Here is a 13,424-nt window from a genome sequence, read left to right as displayed (position 1 = left end):
TGGTTTTATTTTCCATTTTTCCCTTGATGAGTGGCAGTTGGGACTTTAAGAAAGAATAGGTACAATCGTCTTCATCCCATATGCTCTACTTTGCATGGCTTTTCCCAGATTGGCAGTGGCAACAGTCTACCCAGAATTGCAGAGTTTCATTTAGGATACCTAATCCTTTCTGATCAAATAACATTAGTAATCCTATGTAGAAGGCAAATGTCTTCTGCTTTGTCATATAGGTGCTTTTTGTTCAACAAAACTGTAGAATAGGTCATTGTAATATCAGTTACTGCATTTGAATATTTACTTTCTCATAACTTCAAGCTGAAAAAAATCTCCCTCTGTTATAATGCTAATCTTCATTTTCATTAAAAGTTTCTAAATCCAACACATTTTGTTGAAGATTTCTTCTTGGAAAAGGCAGATTTGAGAACTTTTCTCAAAGCTATTACAAGACTCTTTTAAGTCTGTTGAAGCTCAGATAACATCTGATTTTTGCTTGTGGAATCTCTTTTCACTGCAGTTTTGATACTGCTAGGGTGCTTTGATTATTGAGTTATTATACTGCAGCCCAATGTCTTCATTAACTTTTTTTTTCACCAGCCAAAGTTATTTGAAATAAAGTGTATGTAACACAAACACATATTCAACTTATATATGCTTATTTAAATGAATTGGTAAACATTATGCTTTACAATTTTTAGACAAGGCAAATGTCACTGACCTAGTGCATAGGAACAATACTAAATTTTCTAACCATTGCTTAGGTTAGGAAAGTGCAACAAGCTCACACAGTTTCATGCTCCTTCTTTGCTATATGATGATTGTCATCATATGATGATTGTCATTCTGCTTTTCCAGTCCTACGGTCCACCTTTAATCTACAGATGGCACCATCAGGACTGATGGAGCTTCAAGTATATGGCAGGAAGCCACGTGATATAATAATTACGGCAACATAGTCATGTTTGCCTGCAGGAACCAAAGTTGCGACTTCACCAAAATCTAGGCCAGGACTAAGAGCAGAGAACCAAAAGCAACATTGACAATAAGCACAAACTAAGCACCGGAGTTGTAGTGTATTGAGGAGAGTATAGGAAGCCTTCCCTACCCTTCCTTATAAAAACTGTGCCTTGTGTTTCCTTTCTACTCACCCAGCATAACAACCTCAGCCAGCAATTCAGAATCTGTCGCCCACGCTAATACGGAATATCCCCACAAACAAGATTAGTCACAGGAGGCTGGAGGTCACAAGCGAATGCACACAGTTTTGAAGACCTGATTGGTGGGGGTGGTTGACGGCTGGGCCAGAAGGTCTGCTACAAGGAAGGGAGTGCTGTTCTACAGGGACATGCATGAAGTATTGGAGGACAAAACTGTAGTACCAGGCATGTGGAAGTCAAGAGTGAGCTTTTTCCCGCCTTTTGTGGGAAACGGGTTATCTGGATCTGCTGGTGTTACAAATGAAATTTTGTACACCTCTGAGCCACCTTCTCTTCACCATGATCCTACTCTTGATGTGCAGATCAAGGTGTGATGCCCCTGCCCTTTATGCATGAACAGTAACAGTAAATCTTCTGAAAAGCAACAAAAATAGTTGCTCTCTAGAAGTTGACATCTCAGCATTTGGAGCCCAGTGAACCACCTGAGTGTTCTGACTGTCAACGTAGTCATGCTAACCAAAGCTAATGCTGGTATAGAAACAATGCTGCTCTAACCATGCAAGTGTTTATATTGCTGATTGATTAGGGAGAACCAAAAACCTGCAGTGTCTACCACTCTCAAAAATACCCCTGAAGGATCTCTATCATTACATCTGCCCAGGACTACTGCCCAGGAGCAGCAGTGGCATAGTGGCTAAGAGCAGGTGCACTCTTATCTGGAGGAACCAGGTTTGATTCCCAGCTCTGCCGCTTGAATTGTGGAGGCATATCTGGGGAATTCAGATTAGCCTGTGCACTCCCACACACGCCAGCTGGGTGACCTTGCGCTAGTCACAGCTTTTCGGAGCTCTCTCAGCCCCACCCACCTCACAGGGTGTTTGTTGTGAGGGGGGAAGGGCAAGGAGATTGTAAGCCTTTTTGAGTCTCCTATAGGAGAGAAAGAGGGGATATAAATCCAAACTACTACTACTATTCTTCCTCTTCCTCTTCTTCTTCTTTTTCTTTATTTTTCTTTTGCTCATCATAATCTTAGATACAGTGTAGCTACTAAATGAAGAGGAAAAATCTAACCATATGTGGTTTCATATGTTGGATCTCTAGAAATGTTTCTTTATATACAAAACTGCAGTGACTAGTGGATTTGTTATAAGCACATGGGTAATAGACACTTTTGTGCTTTCCCTCCCAGCTTAAGTCAAAGCTACTTTTTAAAAACCCAGTAAATGTCCTGCTGTGTATACAGGACTTTCCATGTAAAGTGCTGTCGATGAGGACTGGTGAGACAAATTGGAACTGCACACAATGCCAATGTTCTTCTTTATGACTCTGTAACAGCCAAATAGACTGTGCCAAATTATTGTAAGTAAAGAATTTCTTCTCTGTCAGCAAGACAGTATTAGCGCTGTAAACTTATTGCTCATTTGTGCCGATAAACTGCATGTTTCCTCTGTGTAGACCTTTGCAGCCACAAACATATCAGATATGATTTGCTTAAAGTAAGGGAAACATGGGCCTATTGGAAACATGATCCTCAGATCCCTCTGACATATCTTCATTTATCATATCCAGATAATCACAAAAAGCTTGCAGGTCGTCATCTTGTAACCCGCTTTCCTCTTCTAGCTCAGACAGCTTGCAGTGGCATCTATTGAATTTGACTCTGTAATTGAATAGAGTTAATTTAGCTCGATATTTGAAAAGAGTTAATGTTTGCAAAATAACTACAGAGATGACAAATTCATCATAATAAGTTCAACCCTCATATCCTTGCAGCTGCAAATTTAATTTCATTGGAGTTTGCGAATAGTTCAGCTAAATAAGCAGAGTTGTGTTGGATCTCTTTGAGTTCATCACAGAGTGAAGCGTTTATGAAAACTCCACAATGGTGTCAAAAAGTGTCTCACACAGTTGCCTTTTGATAGCTAACAAACTTCAGTATGAAGTGGCAAATATTCAAAATAATTCTCATTGCAGAGCTCCCAGATTGCTCAAGCTCTGGTGGTGTATTTACTAAAAATTTCCTTAGCTTCCACCAGATTTCAGCAGAAACTCAGTGCCATTTGCCAGCCTTGTGCCATAGCCTGATCAAAAGGAAGCACTTCTACCGGTAGCACCCTCCTGCTACTCCCTCGTTTCTTAGTGCCTCCCTAGGTAATCTCAGTGCTCATCATGGCATGATACTTCTTACTTTGGGAACGACTGCTTTAGAGGATACTTAAATTCTTCAGAAGTCTCAGAAGTGGTTGGATGTTACAGGGCTGGAAAACAGTGGGTTAGGTACTATGGACCTGTGCAGCCCTGGGATGTCAGGTCTGCAATTCCCAGCTCCCGCCTTTTTGCATTAGAGCGGGAAACCAAGCTAGGGAGCTACGGCAAAACGAAACTATGTAGCTCCATTAGAACCAATGAGAGACCAGGAACTGGGTTGAGGGGAAAAGCTGATTGGTTGCTGTCTGTTTTTGTAAATAGAATAAATACTGGAACTGAGGACAAGAATCCTCAGTTCCAGCGCCCTGTAGTTCGGGCGACCCAAATCAATAAAGTTCTTCTTTTTACATTGACTTTGAGTGGTGTTCAGCCTTGCACCCAGTCAAGTGTATCTGGCCCCTCTGCTGGCTATTTGCCCCTTGCAGCAGCCGGGTGGGCATCCATGCCAGCACAAAGCTGCACTGGCTCCAGAGGTGAGTCTGCCGCCCTCCTCTGGATTGGGCTCTTAGTCATTTTGTCAGCTGAATCTTTGGCTGCTTTGGGAATGAAGCATTGTGGCCACTATCATTCCTTCTTTAAATGCTTCCTTGTTCTATTACCTTTTTAAACCCCTTGATGAGCATTGTGGTCTCCATTGCCATGCCAGACTTGTTTGGGATGAAAGTGCCACATTACTGTTATTTCTCATAGTGCTTCTAAAAGTGCACTGTATTCTTGAGCCATAAATACTGTCTGTTTTGTGGAAATACATTGAAAATGAAATAAACGAGCCTTTTTCATAGAACAGTGGTTACCAGCCTTTTTTAATGTCCAAAATGTTATGGACCCCACATGATAGCTGTTGAACTATTAATATCCAAATACATTCTGACAAGAAACTGCTTTGTATTCACTTATACTTTTAAATGACCTTGTACTTTATAAATCACAGCAGCCTGGATACATTGGAAAAACAGCAATACATATGTGTGAGACATGTATTTACTTATTTATTATATTGAGTTATTTAATTAGATAGCTGCTGCTGTTTTGCAGCTATCAGAGACTGAGTTGGGTTGAAGCATTACTGTACAGATCAGTTAGGTAATATAGTATAAGAAAACATCATCTGTTTGTATGATTTGGAATTACTAGTGTAGCTGCTTAGAATGACCCCTTTGCTAACTGTTAGCATCTGCTCTGCCCTCATGGGATGCTCAATGAGATTTTAGCCTTTCACAGAACAATTAATGGATTCTTATTTATTTTGATTTTAGCCATAATTTTCATTGGTAAGTTGGCTTCTGAAGGAGCCCATAGGTACCAGAATCTAGTATTATAAAATGTTCCTGCTGGAAATAATTTTCAGTTGTGCTCGATCCAGGCATAACCAAGGAATGCCTGCTAGAAAGGGCCATGACTCTGTGGTTGAGCATCTTGTTGGCATGTAGAAGGACCTATGTTCAATCCTGGCATTTCCAATTCAAAGGACCAAGTAGAAGGTGATGTGAAAGATGGTGTGTGGTTTTTTGCTGCCTCTGCTTTAGCCGTTTGTTCCCACTGTTTAATTCTTCCACAAATCATCCTAGCTCATTTGAGGTCAAATGTGAACATGGTGACATTTCTAGTCAGATTTGGCCATTGCTGAAGTCCCTAAGGGCAAAAGCTTCTATTTACGGTGAGAGCCGTTCTTCCAGTCCAGGTCACCTGGATCATCCTAGTGGAGCTGCAATCACAAACTGTCAAGGGAATCACTGAAGTAATGCAACTTTGTCTTTTTTTGTCTTACTCCTGTCAGAAACTAACTTAATTTGGCAATCAGTCTTCCTTAGGAATTCATGTTGGGTTTTAACAGAATCTTTTAATGGAATTGAAATCTTGATTAGATTGTTGTTGTTCATTTCCTCTTGGCTGAATACCCTAAGGATATTTCAATCTGCTGTTCAAATATGTAATGAAGTCATGAGTTTGGCAAGCCTTTTGCCCTGGAAAAATTGTTACAAGTGGTTGCCACTGTTTCAGTCATATAAAGCAGTTCTATATTAGTCTGATAATAAATTTGGAGAAGACATTGCTTTGTTGAAACAAAAAATATAGTGGAAATCACGTGAAATGCATGAGTACAATTTGAATTGGCCTTTAGCTAGAAAGTTAGGTTTCGTTGTGGTGATCCTGTATTTAGACTGATGTTCATCTATAAAGCTCAGTGAAGGTTTTGTGGGAAGGTGTTTGTGCTGGTTTCTTTCTCTGTGTCTGTATAACCTAGCTCACTTGACAGCTATGAGGCTAGCAGTGCAATTGTAAGTGGAGATGCACCTGTCAAAGTTTATTAAACTAAATGGGCTTATAGGGGTGCGGCTGTTCTTATAATGATATTATAAAACACTGTCCTGAGTTTCTTGAAAGGAAGGATTTATTAGAAAGGCCAATGGCTGAGTTTTGTGTATGATTTATTTAATTTTGGTTATTTCTTGATAGGAACAAGAGTTTGTACAGAAGCAGCAACAAGAATTGGATGCAGCACTAAAGAAAATAATTCAGCAACAAAAAACTGAGCTAGCCACTATAGAACGGGACTGTCTTAATAACAAGCAACAGCTCATGAGAGGTATTTTTCCCTGATGAACTTATAGAAGCAATTAAGGACTCATGCTGCACTCTAATGCTCTTGTGCAAACACCATGGAATGTAAACAATGGCTTCATATAAGGAATACTTGCAGAATAGTTTTCCTATAGTTCTGTTTGTTCGGAAAAGGCTACTTGAGTTTTGTTATGTGAGTATAAAAATGGTATGCAGTATCTATTATTTTTACGCAGCTGAACCCATTTGTATCTTAATTTTTTCAGTAGGATGGCGAAAAAGCCTTGAGCAAATAATTACTTCACCCAAGTTCACTCCTCATTTAATGACTCCTCATCTATTTTTTCAGGGGAATGTTTTGAAGTGACTTCACTTTAAAACATGAGATTATGTAGGCTTGGGTGAAGTATGCATAACTTACATTTGGACTCTCCATTTAAAAATATGTTTGAAGAGGTTCTTAAGAAACATTTAATTCCCTTTAGCCCGTGAAGCTGCAATATGGGAGCTGGAAGAGAGACACTTGCAGGAAAAGCACCAACTGCTGAAACAACAACTGAAAGATCAGTACTTTATGCAGAGACACCAGCTGCTGAAACGTCATGAAAAGGTGAGTGCCATCCCAGGTTCCCAAGGCTTTAACTTGGAAAAAATTTTATCATCCTTCTTTCTGCCTATTTTCTTTTCTCATTATGTAAATAATACTTGGAAATGTTTTCCATAATTTGAGGTTCATAGTATTAGAAAGGCTTCTTAAATTCATCAACGGGGAAGGACAGATTGACCAACCTGAAATTGCACCTTACCTTATGTTACAAACAAATGAGAACAGTAAACAATGGGGGTAGTTGAACAGGAAGCAACAAATTTTAGTGGACCAATGCAGTGACTGTGTGTCTACTTTTCCTTGGTTGGTGCCAAATGAAAAATTTGATCACCTCCCCTTTTTTATCTGTATATAGAATAGCTTCATTTATTTTTTTACCATGACAAAATTTTGGTCACTGTTAAATATGTGAATTGGTGAAAGTTTGTGTAAATTTGTGTAAATCTGAAGATAACTGTTTCAATAAAAAGTTTTAATATGAGTTTGGTAAAATTTATACTAATAAACTATTTGTTGAATTGGAGTCCTTAATGCTGAATAAACACTTTTCCCCCCAATAAACTTTTTTAAAGGAAACAGAGCAAATGCAAAGATATAACCAGAGGCTTTTTGAGGAGCTAAAAAACAAGCAAACCCAGGAAAAAGTCAGGCTGCCGAAAATCCAACGTAGTGAAGCAAAAACTAGAATGGCGATGTTCAAAAAAAGCCTAAGAATTAACTCATCAAGCACTCCAGAACAGGATCGTGAGAAGATTAAGCAGGTGACAACTAACAGAAAATAGTTTTAAATAGATAGAACTGAAGTTACTTAAGCAGCATTGAGCTGCCCGCCGTTTATCTGTACAGTTCTGAGAACTTGTATATTGTATTGTTGAAGGCTTTCATGGCCGGAATCACCAGGGTGTCATGGGATTTTCAAGTTGTATGGCCGTGTTCCTGTAGCATTTTCTCCTCACGTTCCGCCTGCATCCTCTGAAAATGTCAGCCACAGATGCAGACGAAACATCAGGAGAAAATGCTACTGGAACACAGCCATACAGCCCAGAAAACCCACAACTTGTATATTCTTCTGAATCAATTTCATGACTTCTGGTCTTTGGAAGATGTCCCTGCAACTGATTCCTGGACATTCCCCATGATGAAACTAGTTCATCTGTTGGTTCATTATAATTGGGTTTGTAGACAGATGTCATAATTATGTGGTTTGCTGATCAGGGAAGATAAAATTTGATACATATACCAGAAAAGAATAGGAAGCACTTCTACAAATAACGTTTAACAGCCTATTCCTGTTGATTTGGCTGGTATTAATAATTTTCCTGTTAGTTAAATGTGTAATTACATGTGTTTGTGAGTACCACACAGTTTTAATAATGTTCTTCTGACTTTCTAAAAGTTTGCTGTTCAAGAAGAAAAGAGGCATAAAAATGAAAGACTGGCTCAGCATCAGAAACATGAAAATCAAATGCGAGACCTTCAATTGCAGTGTGAGGCCAACATTAGAGAATTGCATCAGCTGCAGGTAAAAATATAGTGTTCATCATTGTTAATCCAAATTTGCCTTTTAAGGCATTGGGCTACTTGCCTACCTTGCATGTGGTATATTTTATATGTAATTCTACTGTGTACAGATGTTTTATGTAACCAAGGCATTGAGCACACTGACATGTGGTCCAGATACATTTTTTGTTCTTTATCTACAGGTTTGATTTTGTTATCTTTTTTATGTGCTGAACTCCATGCTGCATTTGTAAGGTCTAGGTAGTGGTAACTGGTTCTCCACATAGGTCTGTAGATGATGTGGATTTCTTCTTATGAAGCTGATTATTTCATCACTAAACTACTCGCTTCTGTCTGCAATAGTAGTAGTGTTGAAAAAATGAAAGTTATATCCAAAGGTATCAGTGCCATTTCTGTCCTTCTAAATAATCTTTTGTGAAAAGAAGATTGGTAGAGCCGTATAGTACCTGCCTAGCCTGCTAAATGGGTGATGGCTTGAGGAAGCAAGCTCCATCTGAAATTCTGGCCACCTACAGAGCATTATTGGCTGTGTGTATTAAGTGCTGTTAAGTTTCTACTGACTCATGGTGACCCTATGTATCAATGTCTTCCAAAACATTCTATCGTTAACAGCCCTGCTCAGGTCTTGCAAACTTGTACTGACTACTTGGAGGCAATGTTTTGGAGGATAAATGGCTTGGAAAATATGCCAGAATCCACATTTAGCTGGCAGAATAATTGCTTTGTATAACTGAGGCAGCAGTTGTGTTCAAAGCTGAGTAGGCAGAAGCACATTGAACTTAATGGGCTTAAGAACAATCAGCTGCTTAAATTTGGCTGCACTGCTTTGTTTAGATAAAAACTTGGGTCAAATTTCATTTCATTGTTGTTCCTTGTTGTGCTAATCTCTGTCTAGGAGTTTGGGCTTGAGAATGGGTACTTGTTTTTTTCTTAGTAATGAATGCTGAATTTATATGCTGGATACAGTTAATAAAAACAAGGTGGAAATAACTCTGGCCATAACTGTAAAACCGTAGCAGCTACTAATTCTGCTTGAAGAAATTAGCAGAAAGACTAGAAGAGTGCAGAATTGGTACACTGGCTATAAATATATTATTTGAAAATAAGGCTCCTATGATAATGGATTGTGATTGTAAAGCAGGCATCGTATGACTTTTGGTAATACTGTTGACACCCGAACTCAAAGTGGTGCTTTTTAAATGAGCGAGTAGAGTTTTGCGGAAAAGAAAGGCTGCTGACCGATTATGGTACAGGGGTTTTTTTGGACTTTTCCCCATACAGCAAAAAGGGCACAAGTTGCCTGTCAGAATCTGCTGAAGAGATTTGAGACATGCTTATAGTATAATTAGCATAAACATAAGTAAGGGTAAAAAATATATTTTATATTTTTAGCAGTGTATTTACAGAATGCAAGCCATAGATTTTGCTGCAGATCTAAACCCAGTAGAGAACAGGACCAGGATGTCGTGTAATCATTATCTTTGACACAGACTAAGCTAATTAAAGAATTAGGTCAACATATGCTGCTATACAAGTGGTTAATTGTCTAATCTGATTTAGTTTTGCTAAGGGATTACTTCTATCCCATTTTCAGAATGAAAAATGCCACTTACTGGTTGAACATGAGACTCAGAAACTAAAAGAGCTAGACGAAGAACACAGCCAAGAACTAAAAGAATGGCGAGAGAAACTGAGACCCCGGAAAAAGGTAATGTCAACATCAGTATTGGGAAGCTGATACATTTTAGGAGAAATAAAAGCCCAGGCAGAATGAGACATCCCTGTATTGTGGTAATGAGTTATTGTCATGTTTCCCTCGAAATTTTCGTGTTCTAAACTTCTTGGTGTACTTGAATTACAAATAATACAATACACAAATATCTTTTAGTGCAGCCATTAACTGAGATGCAGTGTAGAACTCCAGTGGTTACTGCAGCAGTGCCAGACATAACACATTTAGGATTATTTGACAGGCATATTCAAGTAATTTGTTTTTAAAGACCCCATATATTTTGAAAAATGTATTGCTTATATAAAATACAATTACTAAAGGCCAATGTAAGTTAGTACTGGTTTATTGGACTTAAGTCATCATTGATACCCTCTCTGTCTAAGGCCCCACTGTTGTGAATCCCATTCACTGTAGAGTCCAGGCTGGCAAGGAATTTTTACTAAGACTGTATTTTCAGTTGAGGGAGCCTGAGGGAGGAGCATTTTAGGCCCACTCAGTGACTCATTCGACCAAGAAATTGAGACCTAAGTAAAGGTAATATGGCCAATTACGCACAAAGTAAGACCTTTACTGCAGTATAAGTAACAGCGCAGAGTTTATTTATTTATTTATTTATTTATTTATTTATTTATTTATTTATTTATTTATTTATTTATGTTTCAAATTTCTATCCCGCCCCGTCCCCGAAGGGCTTTAGCATTCACCCATGACTTTGCTAATGCAGAGCAGGAACAATTGAGGTGTACTAAAGGGCTCTGCAAAAGTCTCCTCTCTTACTATAAATATTTAGGTTTAAATTCTGTCTCTAAAGCTCATAATTCTGTCTCTAAAGCTCATAATAATGTGTAGGGGAGGGCAAAACAAAATTGGTATTTTTTAGATTCAGTTTTAAAAGACCCACACATTTTGATAAAAAGCCAAACCCTCATGTTGGCTTTTTTGACTTCCTCCAAAATTTGCAGGTTTCTTAAAACTGAACCCACAAAATATTGGCAGCGCAGCTGAATGAAAGGATCAACTGAGCTGACACCTGCACTGAGCTGGCTTTTAAATATCCTGGTTTTGCAGGCTGCGTGGAAGAGCTACCTGCAAAAATAGGGAACCCCCCCCCCACACACACACACACACAGCAGCTGCAGACTTATGTGCAGCCTGTGAAGCCCACCTGAGTTTTGCAGGAGGCATGGAAGAGCTTGTAGACCACAAATTCTTAGAGAATATGGTAGATTACGCACAAATTATTTGCTGTATAGTGGAGGCCGATGTTTGCCGCAGCAAGATTTCTTGTACGGATGTATTTTCTGGAGCCTCACTTTCACTTCCCACTCTCTTGGCGGCAAACGAAATCACATATGGCATGATTTAAATCTTGCTTCACTGCCAGAGTGGGACTGATTTGCCTGTGGGCACAGCTTTGCCCAGTGGACATCTTTTCTCCACCCCTAGCCAGCCTTCCAATTTTCTCGCAACACTTTGCACACCTGCCTCCTCATGTGTAAACATAGAAATATGAGGAGATCCCACTGTGGGCTCACTGTACAGAGAACAGGCTTGAGGTAAGTGTTCCATGCGTAATGGGCCTGTTGAGATCATAAACTGTTTCCTGTGGATTATTTAGCATCCCTTTGTTGTGCCGGTAGTGTGCCAAGGTTTATTGGACTTTGTTGTGCCTTGCCTCTTGCAAATTAGGATAGAAGCTGGCATTATTTCCATCATAGTAATTGTAATTATTTCATATCTTATCAGACTTTAGAAGAAGAATTTGCTCGGAAGCTTCAAGAACAGGAGGTTTTCTTTAAAATGTCTGGAGAATCTGAGTGCCTTAATCCATCAACACAAAGCCGGATTTCTAAATTCTACCCAATCCCTAGCATGCACTCCACTGGATCATGAATCTGGAAACCTCTGCAGGGATTGAGCTTTCTTTCTTCTATGGCAGTTTCCATCTTCAGTTTTTGCAGTGATAAAATCTGCATCCAAGAACCTCTGTGGAAGTTTATCCACTTTCACGGGAGATAGTTGATGATGTAATTTTTTTCTTGTTCATTTTTATGCTGGGAGACTGTATAAAATACAAGCACAGATGGTGGTCTTGAATTCTGATATGGGATCTTTCCTGGAGTTCAAGAACAGATAGCCTTTTGAAAATTGGTCTCAAATGTTGTATCCAACTGTGTTGGTGTTGAAAAATGAGCCTAAATTATTAGTGATAATCTGTAATACCCCAACAATAAATGAATATAAAGGATTCTCAGGCCAGCATACTTCTGTTAATTTTAATCAAATATTCATTATGCCCATTACTTTATGTGTGAATGGGCTGCCTCACTATATTCAGTGCCTAAAATCCTTAAACTCATTGGGTATTATTTTCACAAGAGGATCATCTTTATAATTACAGAAACCCATTTTAGTGTTACTGTAACTGGAATAGAAATGCTAGTTTCCCCTTCTGTCATATCCTCATCCTATAATATTTTGTACCTAAAATTTAGTAAAAGCTAATTCTGTCAATATTAAAAGGCACGATTTGTCCATATTTCGAGCTACTGGTTGTCTGCAAACTGAAATGAAACTGCAGAATTGATTTCTCAGAATAAAAGGTGCATCATTTGCTTGAACCTTTGCATTATAGAATATAGACAGAGTTAATTGACAGGTTCTCTCCTAATGAAATCTAGATGTTCAAACTCTATAGCAGAAAATTATCACATATATCCTTTTTCTTAAATCAGTGCTGATATCTTTGGTAGCAAAGGGTGGATTTATGTCAGAGCATTGATTTCTATATGGATTTCAGTTAAACAAACAACTTAAACAGTTTCATTGTTTTCTATAATGTTACTAAAATGTTACAATTTTGTTTCAAAAATTCATTGTTCTATAACTTATTTGTTGTTGGGGTGGGATGGAAATATTTATCACACTGTTGACATGGGATGTACCTGCATTCAACAAAAAAACTGCAGTCTTTGAGGTATCTGATTAGAATCATATCAAATACAGTATTGTAAACTGTTTTTGGTATGCTGAATTTGTAATATAAATGTTGGTTGCTTCTTATCCTTTGAGAACTAATGTTTTAGTAGATATCTTATGATGATATGTAAGATTCCACATTTTACAATCACCATTAAATGCAAGAACAGGTGTTTTCTTACAAATTTTGTATTATGTCAGCAACATTCATGTATGTGAAGGAAAAGGATTATAAAATTAAGTAGTCCCTTTAATCAGGTTTGGTCAAGGGCAGGTTTACAGAACTCAAATATTGAACTTCATATTATCAGGTCAACTTGTTTAATGGTGATAGTACAGTATGTATAGTTTTTTTAACATGCATGTTTTAAGTTGGCTTTTGTTGTTTCTAAGTTATAGTTTGCCTTCAAATACTGTTTAGCTAGTCTTAATATCATGTATTTTATTTTATCAAAGCATATTGTGTACTAGGTTGCAAATTCATGATGCTCATTACATTTGCTGTGTACAATGATCTGAAATGTGTTTATCTTAAATAGCTTAGGTAGAATGAAAAAGTATTCAAAGGCCTTTACTTTTTTAAGCCTCACCTTTACAACTAGTATTGATTATAACATTAAATACTGTTATCTGTCTAACCAACAGATAATCTGTTTACAAA

General features: G+C 38.1%; 1 protein-coding gene across 3 annotated transcripts in view; it reads left to right on the top strand.

Moving 5' to 3' along the window:
- The window catches only part of SLK (STE20 like kinase), a 51,085-nt gene extending 37,661 nt beyond the window's left edge, over nt 1–13,424 (top strand). For all 3 annotated transcript variants that reach the window (XM_048505242.1, XM_048505243.1, XM_048505241.1), the window contains 6 exons: nt 5,820–5,949; nt 6,410–6,534; nt 7,104–7,292; nt 7,928–8,053; nt 9,647–9,760; nt 11,531–13,424. In XM_048505242.1, the coding sequence (XP_048361199.1) occupies nt 5,820–5,949; nt 6,410–6,534; nt 7,104–7,292; nt 7,928–8,053; nt 9,647–9,760; nt 11,531–11,677 (831 nt within the window). In that variant the 3' untranslated portion in view covers nt 11,678–13,424. The remainder of the gene's footprint in view (nt 1–5,819; nt 5,950–6,409; nt 6,535–7,103; nt 7,293–7,927; nt 8,054–9,646; nt 9,761–11,530) is intronic.

This window comes from Sphaerodactylus townsendi, linkage group LG08, assembly GCF_021028975.2.
Source record: "Sphaerodactylus townsendi isolate TG3544 linkage group LG08, MPM_Stown_v2.3, whole genome shotgun sequence".
Classification (NCBI taxonomy): Eukaryota; Metazoa; Chordata; class Lepidosauria; order Squamata; family Sphaerodactylidae; genus Sphaerodactylus; species Sphaerodactylus townsendi.
Note: the sequence above shows the minus strand (reverse complement) of the source record. Positions and strands in the feature narration are given on the sequence as shown.